Here is a 16,922-nt window from a genome sequence, read left to right as displayed (position 1 = left end):
ACACCTCTTTGTTTTGCACCTGGCACGTGCATAAGAGGTCACCTTCATGCATCGGGAATAGTCCAATACTTGGTAGACGGAATGAAGCTACGACGCGGGCGGTTTTATTTTTGCGGTGTTCTTGCGTTTTTTGCGGTTTGTGGCTGGCGTGCGTTGGTTTATTGTTTTTTGTTTGCAACGTTTGCGTTGGCGTTTCGGGCGTGCGTTTTGCGCGTTTTGCGGTGTTTGCATTTTGCGGCGGGGGGGGGGGGGGGCGTTTTTCACAATTCAAAGTCCAAACCTTCGGGCCTCAACGCTCCTCGAAAAGCGCTGCCCTCGAGTAGACGGAATGAAGCTACCCTACAAAAATAACCGCTTGTAGGTAAATCGGTCAAGTGGTTGCTGAGATATAAGCCTCGCAAAAGCGTCCGCACGGCCGGCCGGCCGCTCATACTCAGACATTTTCGTTAATCTACGAAGACTTCTCTCGCTTCGCTCGCTCTGTAATCACGCGTGCCCAGAATCGATGTTTCATGTATTGTATATTCAACGTAGAGGCTGACTCTAATCAATGGCTCGCGCATATGATGAACACCGACAAATTGAAACATGCTGACATCGGCTTTTTGCGTTGCTTATAAATTGTTAAAGTCAACTACTGTGTTTTGCTAAAATTATTGTTGTATATAGCCCAATGAAACTAAATTTGAACTGAATTCTACACATTTTGCATAAAATCACATTTAAATTAATGAGATGCCTAGAACAAAAGTTTGCGTGGAAGAATACATAAGAGATAGAAATAACCGATCTTTACGAAACTCAGACTTATTCGACAGCCAAGAGGGGGACGATGACTGCCCTCCGGAAGAATGGTGCAACACATACATCGATCCCAATACCGGCGAGTCAGTGAAGGAACAGTATACAAAAACGTTTGAGATAAATGGCGGACAGCGCTACGAGGTCGAAAAATGTGTTGTGACCAGATCGCCGCCTCCATCTGCCGCGCCGTCCAAGCCCTGTCCGCCGCGACCGCGTAAAATGTTTTATCGACCGCCGCCAAAGTGCTGTCAGCCTTGCTGCAAGCCACCGCCTCCACGATGCCAGTCACCTGTGAGAAGGGGCTGTAATTCACCACCTTATGCACCCCAAACCAAACAGCTCAGGACTGTGGAGAGCAAACTTGGACAGCTGGACTGCCGATTCCGTAATGTTGAAAAGGCCCTGCAAGATGCTATTGTCGCTTTAGGACGGATTCGATGAAACAGTGTCACAAAGATGTGAAACAAGTCTTTCTGTTTTGGGTGGTTTCTATATAATTACATCACTGACTAAATGTAGCCACCACTGGCGCAACGTGCAAGCAAAGAGAGGCTGAGCAAAACACCTTGCTGAAATTATTGAAGGCCGACAGTCGATCCACTACATATCGGCTATCTGTTGGAGTTTCGAGTAGGTAGTCCGTGACTTGCGTGCCCCGGCCTTGTTTTCCAGGCACTTTTGGATAAATGTCCTTGTTAATTAAGCGTGTGTACAGTGTACACGCATGCGCGCGTCCATGGTAAAAATAATCCATTTTGTGATAATATTTCGGCACAAATATATTTTGTTCAAATGAAACTTGCCAATGATTGCAAACTCTCAGCAGACATGTCCGCTGACATCGGGTATGTCCGCTGACTGCGGTTACGGCTACCCTGCAATACGACCTAACTGTACACATGAGAGGGCATGCAAGGCCATAGGGCATGGCGAAAACTGGTAGCGGATAGGAGGGCATGGTTCAAACAGGTTACGGATCGGTTTACTCGCCGGCCTCGGATCAAATTGTTTTCAGTGCAGGAACGCTCACAAAAAATTCAAACATTAAAGACGACTTCGTGTCTGATGAGAAGACAAATGTAGGCTTTATTTGCCTGTCTTTCGAAAGCCTGTTGGAAAAGGGTTTTACGTGTGCAGAGTAAGCTTAACGGGTTCGAACATGTGCCCTGTGCATAGAAAACTTGAGTGGCAGCACAGAGATTTGATTGATAAGAAGTCATAATCAGTCATAATAGGGGAATTTGATTTGCCGACAAAAATGAACGTAGGCACAAGGAAACTTTTTAATCTTTTTTTCACAACTACGACCACACCAGTTCACAAATTCTTGTTATATAAAGCAAGAAGTTGTTTTTCGAGAGTTAACTTTTGAAACGATTGGTTAACTGAGGGCGGGTTACAAAGGCGAGGTTGTAATTGGCGAGATCGTAAGTGGTGATGCCGGCATGGACCAAATCCAAATGCTGCCAGTGGCTGTGCAGAGGTGCCGTTCCATCTCCAAAAGCTCTTGTGAGCTACCAACAGAAACACGTCGACACCGACGTCTACATCTACATACATATGTTGTAGTTTGTACCATGTGGTGGTTGCAGCAGGCTGGTGCCGCCCCACGTGCAGAAGCCACGTCAGTCGGTCTCATGTGGGGACAGCTGGGGGAACACCATAGTTTGCGCACCACCTCTCATCCATGGGCTGGCCAATTCCCCAACCTCAGCCGCTTGGACTTTTTCCTCTGGGGTCGCTTTAACCCGCGCCCCGTAGGGAGGGGGGCCGAAACGGCCCCCCCCCCCTGTCCTTTTCCGTCGATATCTCCTAAACGGCTGGAGATATCGCCACCAAACTTTCAGGACCCCTCTGGGCATCAATTTTACACATTGTGATTAAAAATTTTTTTCCAGAGGCAATGATAGGTTGGCCACAAATGACGTCAGAATGACGTCATGTTCTGTCATTTTCGACCGAAAAAAGACCTTCGCGCGAAGACCTGCCAGGCCTATAGCTTTGAAGATACAGAAAAATTATTAAATATAAATGGTGTAGAATTGACAGGGCTACAAAACTGCTATCTCGGATTTTTGAAATTTTTGAGTTTTGACCCCCAAAAATCAAAAAAGCATTTTTTTATATATTAGCCAAAAAATCAAAAAAAGTTTTGAGTTTCGAAAAAACGGAATATATGTGATAGTACCTACCGTTTTCTATCTACATACCAAATTTCAGATCGATACCTCGTCTTTTGGCCAAGTTATAGCGAAAAAACTGTTCAAAAATGATGACGTCAAATTTTCAAACTCAATTTTTGGCGACTCTAGACCTCTTAGAGCAAAACAAAGACCACCATTAGACTCCCCGTGACGAGCTGCATCGATTCGATACCCAATTTATGCAAAAATATCAACTTTGAAATTTGACCTTATTTGGCCTGACCTTGACCTGACCTTCACCAAAACGTGACCTAGGCTGGCCCCAAAGGCTGCCTAACCCACATAATCGCATTTGTCATGTAAAATGGACCATAAAACATGTATCACACGACACTTTCATATTGTGACCCCGGTGACCTGACCTCGCTGTGACCTGACCTGGTATCAGTGACCTCAGATAGCAAAGTATGTGTTTGACGAACAATGTTCCATCGATGGTTTTCAATAAACTACCAATTTACTCAATTTCACAACGCATTTCTTGAAATGCCTGTGAACGGTGAAAATCCTACCTTTGACCTGACCTGTGACGTCATCAGCTTGACCTAGGTCAATGAAATTTGGTCACAAGGTAGTTCCCGGGTGGGGCTATCGAACACCGTTTGAATTTTGAAAATCGGCCGGTAAATTTCCGAGATCTTAGGGGGGGCCGAAACGCCCCCCCCCCCCTACGGGTGGTAGGGTCCGCCGGTAGCCCTACGGGGCGCGGGTTAAAGTGAATAGTGACGGCCCTAATGGCAGAGCGATTACTTTCATGTAATTCGAAAATAAAATGATTCAGTTTTTGTGAATATCTCTCTACGAACCGACACTGCTTTTGAAGCCTTTATATTTTCGCAAATTTGAGTGCCGATTTCTTGGGCCGGCCGTCCAAGAAAACTTCGAAGGCCATTGCTTCTCTGGATGCTAATGACTTACAATAACATTTTGCCTGTCACATTACGTGCTAGCAAGTGAATGCTGATCAGTGTGGAGGGAATAGTTATCTAGCAGATAACTATTAGCCGTTTTCACGACGGCCATCTGGTACACATTTGGTGCAGATTAGGTGCTGATTAGGTCCAGATGTGGTCAAATTAGGTACATTGCGTTTCTTAAAAGTTATCAGTTTGGGTTTCACAGATGCTTGCTCGTATATACCTCATTTTTCAGATTATCAGACATTACTGCCGATTAAAACACTGAAACAAATTCATGAAATGAAGATATTTGTTGTAAAAGAGAGATGGTACAGATTTGGTCAAACTAGGTGCATTCGCCAGGTAGCCCGTCGTGAAATCGGCTATACGCCCATTTTTGTTTCCACTTAACCCGCGCCCCGTTGGGCTCTGCCGAGCAACGCGCCCCGTTGGGGGGGGGGGGCCATTTTGGCCCCCCCTAAGATCTCGAGAACCACGCAACGTAGCGACAAGCGGCAAACGGTGTTGGATAGCCCTATCAGGGAACTACCTTGTGACCCAATTTTATTGACCTAGGTCAAACTGATGACGTCACAGGTCAGGTCAAAGGTCCAATTTTCACCGTTTACAGGCATTTCAAGAAATGCGTTGTAAAATCGAGTAAAATGCATTTCATTGAAAATCATCGATGGGGAAATGTTCTTCAAACACATATTTTGCTAGTTGAGGTCACTGATACCAGGTCAGGTCACTGAGGTCAGGTCACTGGGGGGTCACAATATGAAAGTGTCGTGTGATACATGTTTTATGGTCCATTTTACATGACAAATGCGATTATGTGGGTCAGGCAGCCTTTGGGGCCAGCTTAGGTCACGTTTTGGTCAAGGTCAGGTCAAGGTCAGGTCAAGGTCAGGTCAAATAAGGTCAAATTTCAAAGTTGATATTTTTGCATAAAATGGGTATTGAATCGATGCAGCTCGTCACGGGGAGTTCAATGGTGGTCTTTGTTTTGCCGTACGAGGTCTAGAATCGCTAAAAATTGAGTTCAAAAATTTGACGTCATCATTTTTGAACAGTTTTTTCGCTATAACTTGGCCAAAAAACGAGATATCGATCTGAAATTTGGTATGTATATAGAAGAGCGCAGGGACTATCACATATATTCCGGTTTTTTCGAAATTCGGAAAAATTTTGGATATTTTTTTAGTTTTTCTAAAAAAATCAATTTTTTGAATTTTTTTGGGTCAAAAACCCAAAATTTTGAAAATCCGAGATAGCAGTTTTGTAGCGCCGCTTTTTGTCTATTAGACCATATAAAGAACTTTGAAATTGCTTGATAACTGTAGATTTGGTGAGCGTTTCAAGATTGCATGTTTTTTGCTCATTTTTGCTCGAACATGACCTCAGTTTGACCTCAATAACTTCTGACCTAAGGTGACCTAAGACTTGAAATTTGGTGTGAAGGTGTCAAATTGATGCCCGGAAAGGTACTGAAAATTTGGCGGCGCTGCGCGCCGCCGTTTTCTTGCTATTCAGGAAAAACCACAGGGGGGGGCCAAAATGGCCCCCCCCCCCCAACGGGGCGAGGGTTAACCCGCGCGGCGCGCATGACTGGGGTATTTCCTATAGGGCGAATGACTGAGGGGGCGGGGGCTCTACGAAGCCACCTCCCCCCTCTCCGAAACTACTGGGCCGATCATCAAAATTCAAACGGCTTTTGATAGCCCTGGAAAAATTGTCGACTGGAACCAAATTTCATGGACCTCGAGGTCACCGATAACGTCACAGACCAGTTCAAATAAAAATTATCAGCATTTTGGCTTTTTCACAATTAAGGCTCTGACCGCCGCGCCGGCGAACAAGTCCGAACAGGCTAATTTTCGGTTCAAGCACTCCTTGATATATGCCCTAGATACCGTGAGGGTACTGAACTTTTACTTCGAATTCTTAAGGTCAAAGCCAGGTCATCCTAGGTCACGAAAGTCTTATATCATGTGTCGGTCACGTGACGCATGTTTTATGGTCCATTTCACTCATAGATTTCGAAAACAGTATCGTCTGAGAAATTTGAGGTCATTTTCAGCTGCATGTACATACAGGGTGTTTCACAATTAATGTTACTTTTGAATAGCTTAAATGAAGATCTTACTTGTTCCTAAGCGCGTAAATTTTATATGCATTTTGCTGCAAATTTGTAGCGGTTTTTAGTCCTTACATTTTTTTCTACAAACCGTCAACGGTTCCATCAGTATGGACGTGCAATGCCAACACCGTCAAAACGGGTCAATTCGCCGTGTACAGATGATGAGGCGGTATGGGTGGTCATGCATTACGGCGCTTTGCGGAGTCTGACCGCTGTGCGACGGAATTTTGGTAGCCATTTAAAAGGAGGAAGGATGTTCCGTCAAAAATGTCTTTCAAACGGGTAGTAGAAAGGTTCCAGAAGACTGGAAACACGAGACCAGCCCCGACTCCTGGCCGGACGGCGATCCCAGAGAATCTGGTTGAAAAAGTCAGACGGAAGGGTGGCATAGTGGAGAACCCGTGAAGGGTGCTGAACTGAAAGTTATCCAGAATTGGAGGATCAAAAGCATGCGATAGCATGCTTTTGCATCCGGAAATTCCCATTGGTGGGTCGCTGAAAAAAAAAGTTCGGCTGAGCCTGTTTGTCAGTATGTATGTATGTGAGTTTGTCCAAGCTTTTTTGGACCTGGAGTCAAAATGTGTGGACCGATCGGGACCAACGTGGTACCGTTCGACTCGTCACCGGCGAGGTAAACTTTTGGTGCTGGCCTCGGTTCGCTCAGTGCTTCGTGGCACATGCTATTCCACTTCGAAGTTTCGGTGACACGAAATTTTTTGTCAAGGCTACAGGTCAACCCGAGGTCACGGACAAAGCCACACTGGCGGGACACATCGGTAACACCTTGAACCAGTTTCCAGGGGGGTCACCGTCTGCGAGGGGTGCAGGCTGCACGTGCTGGTGGCGGAAAGCCGTTTTGACGTGAGGTCCTCTGGTTCAAAGAAATTTTGAGCTATCAACTTCAAAATCGGTTCAATTGTAGTCCCAGGCAAGGCCTCCAAAATAGTGCACATTTGGTTGAGCTAAACTCTGTGGTGCATGAGCTATGCACGTGCAAGCCGATTGCACCCCTTCGTACGTTGCCACGCCTGCAGGGTAAACGGCGGCTCTAACTGGTTCAAAACTTGCAGGTCATAAGAAAAAATGCATTGAATCTTGACATTTTGGCGAGATAATATCCGATGGGTGCAAGCTGCGCGTGCGGGGGGGGGGGGCGGTTAACGGTTTTGACGATGGATCACGGGAAACGTCGAGATAGCGACACAAAAGTCGGTACACTGATAGAACTAGACACATGCTACAGGATGCTATGAAAATGACTGCACTGGGGTGCCTGGGACATGAACTATGCACGTGCATATCTTACTGTAGGTAGATATCCACACCAATATCACGTGCTTCCAAGCATTTTTGGGATGTTTCGGTTGGTTTCAGGTTCAGTCCAAGCTCAGTCTGGGTTTCGATGGTTTGGCCCGGTGTGTGCCTTCAGTACCGTACCTCCAATTCTGGCCCAAGGCAACGCAAGAGCGCTGCCGGCATCTAGTATGTTCATCAGTCCTACTGTTCTGCTGTCTCATGTGGTAATACCAGGGATGCGGAGCCGTGGAAATTTCAGACGGCTCCGGCTCCGGCTCCGGAGAAAAAATCGGCTCCGGCTCCGGCTCCGGCTCCGGGTGAAATGTCATGCAGTGGCGGCGCCACGAATTTTCGCCAGTGGGGGCAAGCTTGAAACTGACCCGAGTGTTGTCTGATAACGCCGATCTGCAAAATCCATGAGCACCTTGTCCCTAGATGTTGTCATTCAAAATTATTTTGGTTTCAGGTTTCATGCATAGGCGTATAGTTTAACCATTGACCCTCGCGGGCCCGGAAGGGGGGGGGGCGTTTTTCGCCTCCCCTGGCGAATATTTGCGATGCCTCACGAACGCTTAGGGATAGAAAGACGAAACTTGCTGTACCTTATCCCCCATTAATTTGACATCTTTTGAAGCAAAAAATTTGGACCTAGCCTCCTTGATAATGTCTCAGGGCCGATTTTTTCTAGACTCCTGCACGGCAAACTTCGGTGTCACAGACGTGAACTTCCACCAGCTGCCAAAAATTGAGTTTTAGAAATAAAGACAAATTACGAGCACGGTTGTGTAGCATTTGACCTACAAAAGATACTTAAGTAACTTTGGTGACCCGAGGTCAGAGGTCAGGGCAACGACCCCGAGCTGGGGCTTGTTTCTTTTTTCGCAAATAACTTCAACAAAAATGGTCCTGGAGCTACGGCAGTGGTACCTTCGCATTAATCTTGTCGAGACGCGTCGAATGACATATATATTGTTTGGAAAAGGTCAAGTTTTATGTTGACCTCATGTGACCTCGAGTGACATTTGGTTGATTTTTTACACATGGAAGGTCATTTGTGATGATTTCGTAGCCGCTGATCACGAGTCTGGGCCTCTGGCATCCATTTTGCTGTAGGAATTCATTTAGAGCCTCAGTATGGCAAAACATGTCTTAATTATTATGCCTGACTTGAATAGTGAAATAGCCTCTAGCAAGGATACTCTGTTGTGACTTTGACCTTGTAGCAGCCTTGTATCGTAAGTTAAAGTACAAATAGGGGGCCGCTAAGCTTGAAAACATATCAAAACATCTCGGAATTTAGTATACAAGATATAAGAAAAAGTGCAAAGTTTGTGGTCAATTTTGAGCATGATCGTGACCTTGAATTTGAATGTTATGCACATCATCGGAATCCACGGATTCTCGTCTTTTGTTCAACATCCCTTTTAGCCGATTTTATGCACCATGCCGTCCTCTGGAACACGTCCTTTGAGACAACTGCTGACTACATAAATACCGGTTTTTGCCTTTGACCTTGAATTCTGACCTTGAAAACTGGCCTGAGGTCAAAAAGTTTAGGTGCTTTGGAATCTTCTCATAGATACTTTTCGTTTGGTACCATTTTTGTTTCCGTAGCTGCCTTATTAACGGAGTTAAACAGGGAGGGGGGAGGGCTACCCCGGGCTGCGGTGGTTAGGATTACCCCCGGGCCCGGTCGAAATAAAACTATAAAACTAGATTGCGAGACACAAACCTGTGAAAACGTTATGTTGTTCGTTGAGATGTAAAATGGTGTGTTCCTCAAAACTATAGTCAGTACCTATTTCTCCTTTTCCCCGTAGTACGCATATATGTGCGATTCTCTCACATACGATTGATAGGTATAGGTACGAGAATAAGCTCCATTAGGGTGACCCACATACAATTCCAGATAACCCGGGATATACATACCTATCACATTTTGTTATACCTCTCTGAGCTCAGTCTCAGTCTAAGGGTTCCCAAAAGAGGGTGATCTCTTCTCTGGCCGACTTTTGATAAACTGCTTCTCAACCTCCTCGAGATCAAGCTCGAGGGCAGCCTTTTGGTGAATGAAAATGAGTAGGAGAATGAGTGGGAGTAGGAGATATGCGACAGACGGTCCGAGAACGAACGTTCTGCTGACGCACTTGATACGAGGACCGTCAAAAACAGGCGTACTATTATAACCGCCTATAATGAATGTTGCACCGGTCTTCTGTTCCCATGCATCAGCCAAATTTTGTGGGGGCAAAAACATAGTCTTGCCCCCACGGCCTCCTGCCAGTGGGGGCAGTCTGACCCCACTGCCCCCACGGTGGCGCCGCCCTTGATGTCATGGCGGCTCCGGCTCCGGCTCCGAGTAAAATGATCCGGCTCCGGTGGCTCCGGCTCCGGCGGCTCCGACTCCGGCTTCTACTCAGTACTATACAATACTGAACGAGGCCGGTGTAAATAAATTTTCAAGACCGAGGTCCTTACTGAATTTTTGAACGAGGCCGAAGGCCGAGTTCAAAAATCAGTAAGGACTGAGGTCTTGAAAATTTATCACCGGCCGAGTTTGGTATGTATTTTACTGTATGCCAACGATAAAATAATTGTCTAGACCGAAGCTCTTAGCCATTTTTTGAACGAGGCCATCCCAAAATGTTGACTTGGTAATTCGTTTTTGACCGTGGTCACTTTGCTTACACCAGTTATTACCACACCCCTCAGGCTAATGTATTTGAATAGGCCAGGCATACAGTAAATCCCCTATGCGATCAATTAAATACGGGTGGAAGAAAAAAGGCGATGGGATTGGTACACGTTGCTTCTGTATTTGTATAACAAGGCTATTTTGAATACCACATTGTTTTACGCCTTGTACTGTCCAACCGAATTAGGTAAATAATTGTTTCCTCTTAAGAAAAGGAGCCGGAGTCGCCCACTTTTTTGACGGCTCCGGCTCCGGCTCCGGCTCCGGGCTATATTGTTTCACGGCTCCGGCTCCGGCTCCGGCTCCGGGCAAAATATGCCGGCTCTGGCGGCTCCGGCTCCGGCTCCGGCTCCGGCTCCGCATCCCTGGGTAATACTCATGAGCCATATTGTAATACATGTCACTGAAACATCGTCGTTTGAAAAGCAACATTCATTGTGAAGGACCCTGAAGCTTAACAGCGAATTGACCTGTTTTGATGGTGTGGACATTGCACGTACATAAAGAATGCAGTTGATGATTCGTCATAGTTTTTGTAAGGATAAAAAACCCGAAAGAATTTGCAACAAAATGAATATGGAATTTATGGGCATACGAATAGCTGAGGTCATTTTAAAGGCTTATCAAAAGTAACGTTTATTGTGAAACACCCTGTAGCTGAGATCAGGTCACGTTCAGGTCAAAAAGGTCAAATTTTGATTTTTTGGTTAAGACAAAAGGTAATTATCAGATGCATTTTGAGCTCAGGAACACGATGGTGCCATTTATGTTGCTGTACGATGTCAAAAAGGTACTGGAAAATTGATTTGAACAATCTAAATTTGCGAAATTGTGACTGTAATGCGTATACTTCAGTCATTTTTTGAAGACATTAGGCTTACAACTTTCTAGAGTAGTTCATCGGAGGGTGTTCTGTAACATAACTATATTCCGATTTTTGAAAAGTCAGAAAAATTGGAAAAAAAATCAAAATATATTTTTTTGGTATTGTATGTGTAAATTTTCCAAAATGTTCAAAATTTGGAAAATCCGAGCTAGCAGTTTAAAAGCCACGTGTATTCACAGTCCAGCCATGCAAAGAACTCGGATCTACCTTAACAACTGAGCCTTTGAGATCGCTGTTTTGCATCAAAATCGGCCGACATGAAGTCACTCTGACGTCATTTTCGGCCGACTATTGGTAGCTAGAAATTTGTTAGTTGAACACAAAGTTTTAAATTGATGCTGCTGAAGGTACTGCAAGTTTCGTGTTGATGCGTCAAGCGGTTTAGAAGACATTGCAGAAAAACGGAAAGGGCTCTGTAGTCCCCCCTTTCCCAGTCATGCGCATTACAATAACGAACACTGTTTTCTCTGCTTACCATTGTACACAGGTATGCCTTTTTGTTATATTCACATGTACAGTTACACATCTAATTGCACACAAACCCTAAGATAAGAATCAATGTTTCGCACGAAGTTATCTTACCTTTTTTGTTACCGATAAAGTAATGTGACAGCCACTCGATCGATATCTTTACAGGGTATAACATCAACCATATGGACCTGGCGCCGAATTTCGCCGGCACGCTGATGGGCATCACCAACTGCGTGGCGACCCTGGCCGGAGTGCTGGCGCCCTTCCAGGCCGGCTACGTCCTCAACCAACAGGTGGGCAAGGGCATTCGTATACCGCGCGCGTGCCTACTGATCTAGCGAATCTGCACATCGGGCCCCTGTAGGTCCAAACACTCTCGGATTGGCAGTAAAGGCGTGTGAGACCAGCGATGTCACTCCTTTGAAGTTACGTGATATTTGATCGAGTTAATGTTTCTTCACGCGCGATGCGCAATTGATGTATGTATGTATGTATTATAAGCTATACCAAGTTTCGGGGCACTGTGCGCCGCGTTTCTTTTTTACACACACAAAAAAAAAACTGGGGAGTGTGACCAAAAGGATCATCATACCTATATCTTTCTGACAATTTCCTATAACCCTGTGTTATTGTCTCTGTCCTCTTTAAATAGAAGTGTTTGGTGGTAACTCTGCGTTGTTATTAGACGATTTGGCTTTTTTATTTTTAGTTAAGTACTATTGTGCTGCATTTGAGCCTCACACTTGACTTCTTAACAACGGTGTGCCTGCAGTGGCGGCGGAACACCTTCAATTAAGGGGGGGGGCGGGCACTGCCGACTTTTGGTCCCATTCTTTCCATGCAACGCACGTAGGGCTAATGTTAAAGTGCCAACATCAAAGCGGGCACGGTGCCACGGTGCCACCCCCGTTCCGCCGCCTATGTGTGCCTGAATGTTTCGACTGCCCTCGTAATGCACAAAAGATGTGGCTTTCATTCATAGATGGCGGCACGAGGTGCGCCTGGTGGTATGCTGTGCCGCAATACGTCACGGTAACTAGCGCCGCTAGATGGCTCTGGTGCTGGGCACGGGAAGGTTCGCGCACAGCACACGTGATCCTCTGCAGCGGAGCCGTTTCCGCTGCGCTGGTGACCGTGTTTGTTTCCGTCAGCCGTCGCTGGCCAACTGGCGGACGGTGTTCCTGACGGCGGCTGGCCTGTTGGCGCTGGGGAACACGGTGTTCTGCGTGCTGGGCTCCACCAGCCGGCAGCCGTGGAACGAGCCGACGCCAGAGCGCTGTCTGGTGCTCGACGCTGACGCCGAGGTGAAGAGGCGGGCCCGGCAGCAGGCGGTTCTCTGACGGCGCCACTCCGCTGCCTGCAGCGACGTGGCGGGACACATTTCACTAGTCAGAGGGAGGCGTTCCCGAGGTGCAATGTCACCCATAAACGCTCGGTCATTAAACCAAACTGGTATAGTAGGTATGTAAGGCGCTATTTGTTGAACTTTGTTGAAGTGTCACCGCTGTACACATACCGAGCCAGTCGTTGTTGAGCTTACCAAAGATCATACTACTCAGACAAAAACTGGTACCTAGTTTAAAGCGACTGGTTTTGTAGAAAATACATATGCACAAAAAGTATGTCTCTAAAACTGGATATTTTTATCTGAAGCCGCGACTGTAAGCATCTGAACAGGAAACACCTGATCAATACAGCACTGAGCAAGTGAGTGTAGGCATGAAGTTGCACTGTCCTCAATGTTCGAGCCCGCTTGGACATGTGAATGTCGAATTGGGATTGAGAGAATATGTCAGGCTGAGCGAGGACTGGTAGGACTGAGAGAGTGTGTCGGGCTGAGCGAGGACTGGTAGGACTGAGCGGATGAGCCACAGGGAGTGAGCGACCGTAGCACCGCGCCGGCCGCGGCCGGGCCGGGGAGCGCGGGCCGTCTGAGCGGCGCTCGGTGGGTCAGCAGCCCGGCCCGGCACTGCCGCCGGCTGGCGCGCCGCTGTGCACCCGCGGCCGCTGCAGGGAGACTCGTAATGTTCGCGCTCGCTCCGTCCTTCATAGTTCGGGACTGGCCTGTCCCGCACAGACCTGTACCACCGGGCTCCAGTGCTGTACCAGTGTCAGTGGCAGCCCCCACCTACTATCCGTCCCCATACACATCCGCCCATCATATCGATCTACATTCGTTTTAGTTGACTGTGCAATGTGTGCATGCATGTTGCATAAACAACACTGCGCATTGTCATTTTTTATTGAGTTTTATATCCTTAAATGCCATATCACAAACTGTGACATGTGTCACAGCTCACCGCGTGACACGTGTCCACACTCTCAGCACTCAGCAGCAGTGCAGTGCCGGCTTTCTCAGCCACACCCTGGCTGTCCACGCTGCCCCTCCCCTCCCGGCCAGGGGTGGGGGGGGGCACGCGCCAGTCGGCCCAGAGCAGCTATCGGCCCTGGGATCCGGCCAGCTGAGGCCGGGCCGACGCCGTGCGGGAGGCGCCACCCACCCCGCCCACATCGCGGCGCCAGTCACCTGACATACGGCTGCCACGTGACTGCACAGGTGACGGAAGTGACGCGTCACCGTCACTATCTGGCCGAGTTCCACCACCGCGCCGGCGAACCAGCCGAACTGCACGGGCCAACCACCCCAACCGTGAAGACATGGTCACCCACTCGCCAGAAATGCCCTATGATGCAATGGGGAAACGCACTGACGACCGCTCGTTATCTCCCAGTTCCTCACACATGGTAACGCTGAAAACGAAACTGCACTCGTGCAATATGCTAGACACACTTGGCGACAAGTCACATGTGACGGCGACCTTTCGGCTGGCACGGAGCCCTTCTGTTTTCATTCAGTGATAACACGTTAAACATCACTAGGGGCAGACGCGGTCTGGCCGCCCTGTAGCCGCTGCACGGGTCGCTTAGGGCCTGGACAGCGTGGCACTGTACACAGGCCGCCCTCGGCCTCTGCACTGGACAGTCCGCCTAGGGCCGGGCGCAGCCGGCCATGAACCGGCTGCACACGTCGTCGGGCCGGTTGTTTCTGATGACGGTGGCCACGGGCATCAGCGCCGGGTCCTCGATGTACTGCAGCTGGTCGCAGTGGCCGGCCGGGTCCGTCGAGGCTGGCAATCACAGCAGACACCGCGGCAGTGCACAGGGTACACACTACACAGCCACAGGGGAGAGACACACTCAACTGGGAGGGCAGCCACGTCCGCCGCCTTTGGAGAATCAATGTCACAGAATGGCCGTTTTCACGACGGAATAGCAGGCATCTATTTGATGCCCGTTTGATCCTTTGGTTCCTCAGGAATTTTAGTAGTTTTGCATGGTAGGTATATGTGTAGGTGGATTGTGGATCCACCTCGGGAGAGGTGCCCCGAGGCCAGTTGCATGCAATTGCAACTGAGCATCCTTCACAATCCGTGATCCCGGTATGGCGGGAAACTTTAACCAATCGGAGTGCCCAGATTGGTTGTCATGCCAACGGTTGCTTGGCAACGACTCAGAGTAGGGAGTCGGAGGGAGAGCTGGAGAGAGCTTAGGACAGAGTGATGGGATGTGTTTTTGTTATTGCAGCAACGTACAATATAAAATGAACGGACGAACCTGAATGAGAGCCAAGATGACTAAGACGCCCTTGAATAACTTGGGGTCACATTCGGTCAGGAACGTAAACCGCGAAGCATGAAAAGCTTACATATGTATGTATCTATTTCCAATCAACTAGTCCTCGCTCCGTCAAGGTAGGTACCAATAGATCTTCATAGCAGCCTGTTTCTAGCAGTATCAATTGAGTCAAATGATTGCAATTGCTGCCATTGTAGCGGATTGCAGTTGTTTGCATTTATCAGACTACTCAATGCATCTCTGATCTCTAGGTTGTAAGCTATTGAACTTAAGATTGCTAGATGGGTTTAATTAAAAAAAAATTACCTGACATTATAATAAACCACCGGTGAAACCCGGTTGAAAGAGATTTTTTTTAAACTACCATCCCATTCACTGATAATCAAGAAAAGTATATCGCTGAGTTTACACTGAAGCTGACCCACCAGGCTGACACAGCTCAGGCTGACTCATGCAAAACAACAATTCCAAAGACAAGCAGACGGACAGACATAAACTCACCCATCGCGAAGGAGACGATCTGGCCGGCCTGGTAGTCGCGGTAGCCGGCGCGGTTAGCGCAGTCCTCCTCCGAGCAGAAGGCGCAGAATTTGGTGTCCTGAGCCACGTCATCGGTCCGTCAGCAGTCACATAGACATAACAATGGCATCCAGCGCTTTTACGGCATCAAAAGGAACATCGATTCGATTCTTTATCTCATGGGATGCAGCAACAGTAGGTACTAGATTCAAGTATCTTTGTGGACCTTTAGCTGGTAGTGCATATGAAGAAGTCAACATTGTTTAACGTCCTCTGTGCAGCTTCCCACCTAACTTTGTGTGCGGCTCCCCACCTAACTCTGTGTGCAGCCCCCCACCTAACTCTGTGTGCGGCTCCCCACCTAACTCTGTGTGCGACTCCCCGCCTAACTCTGTGTACAGCTCCCCACCTTGATGAGCGCCCAGAACTCGTCGTCCAGAAAGTCGCCGTGTCCGTACTGGGTGGCGTTGATCTGCCAGCGCGGGGCGTAGAAGGCGTTGTAGAACCGGTCGTTACTCAGGTCGGCAGGAGCGCAGGCCGGGTACAGCAGCGAGCCTGAGGATCAGAGCCCCAGGGTTCAGCCGGGCCGGGTACAGCAGAGAGCCTGAGGATCAGAGCCCCAGGGTTCAGCAGCGAGCCTGAGGATCAGAGCCCCAGGGTTCAGCCGGGCCGGGTACAGCAGAGAGCCTGAGGATCAGAGCCCCAGGGTTCAGCAGCGAGCCTGAGGATCAGAGCCCCGGGGTTCAGCCGGGCCGGGTACAGCAGCGCGCCTGAGGATCAGAGCCCCATGGTACAGCAGCGAGCCTGAGCATCAGAGCCCCAAGGTTCACAGCGAGCCTGAGGATCAGAGCAATCTAAGTACTTACAACTACACAGCGAGCCGTGCCCTTTCGAATGCCGCTTCCCGTGTGCCACCGACATTGTCAGAGAACTCTGGTTTGTTTTTCACTAGAAAAATACAATTCTAACAAATAGCGTTTTACTTTCTGACCACAACCCTTCGGTAACGAGGCACAGGAGCCGAGTTAGAAGGAGTGGGGGGGGTGTTTGAAAACCCCGCGGCCAGGGCCTCGTTTCATAAAACTCTGCCGTAACTTACACCTTTCCGTAATAGGGTTGGGACCTATCTGCATGCTCTGTATGTTTTGGTAAAATAAGAAAGCTCAGAATTTTTAATGATTTAATTTAAAATAAATTTGTTAACCCGCGCACCGACGGGGGTCTGCGCCACCTTCGCACCGACGGGGGGGGCGGATGACCGCCCCCCCCCCTGAGATCTCGAGAACGAAGCAAGATAGCGACAAGCGGTAAACGGCATCGGATACGCACGGTCAAGATCTACAATTTTTACTAAGGTCATTTTCAGGTC

The 16,922-nt window shown here is 48.2% G+C and overlaps 2 protein-coding genes across 2 annotated transcripts in view; one reads left to right on the top strand and one right to left on the bottom strand.

Moving 5' to 3' along the window:
• The window catches only part of LOC122387578 (putative inorganic phosphate cotransporter), a 28,005-nt gene extending 14,988 nt beyond the window's left edge, over positions 1-13,017 (top strand). The window contains exons 10-11 of the mRNA XM_043377917.1: positions 11,564-11,691; positions 12,550-13,017. Coding sequence (XP_043233852.1) covers positions 11,564-11,691; positions 12,550-12,738 — 317 coding nt within the window. The 3' untranslated portion in view covers positions 12,739-13,017. The remainder of the gene's footprint in view (positions 1-11,563; positions 11,692-12,549) is intronic.
• Positions 13,018-13,622: 605 nt separating this feature from the next.
• Positions 13,623-16,922, bottom strand: part of LOC122387585 (chlorophyllase-2-like) — a 30,167-nt gene continuing 26,867 nt past the window's right edge. Inside the window, exons 4-6 of the mRNA XM_043377928.1 lie at positions 15,963-16,108; positions 15,536-15,632; positions 13,623-14,526 (exon numbers count right to left, since the gene is read on the bottom strand). Coding sequence (XP_043233863.1) covers positions 14,387-14,526; positions 15,536-15,632; positions 15,963-16,108 — 383 coding nt within the window. The 3' untranslated portion in view covers positions 13,623-14,386. The remainder of the gene's footprint in view (positions 14,527-15,535; positions 15,633-15,962; positions 16,109-16,922) is intronic.

Source organism: Amphibalanus amphitrite, unplaced genomic scaffold (genome assembly GCF_019059575.1).
Source record: "Amphibalanus amphitrite isolate SeventyFive unplaced genomic scaffold, NRLGWU_Aamphi_draft 000017F_arrow, whole genome shotgun sequence".
NCBI lineage: Eukaryota > Metazoa > Arthropoda > Thecostraca > Balanomorpha > Balanidae > Amphibalanus > Amphibalanus amphitrite.
This window is presented reverse-complemented; position numbering and strand designations above follow the sequence as displayed.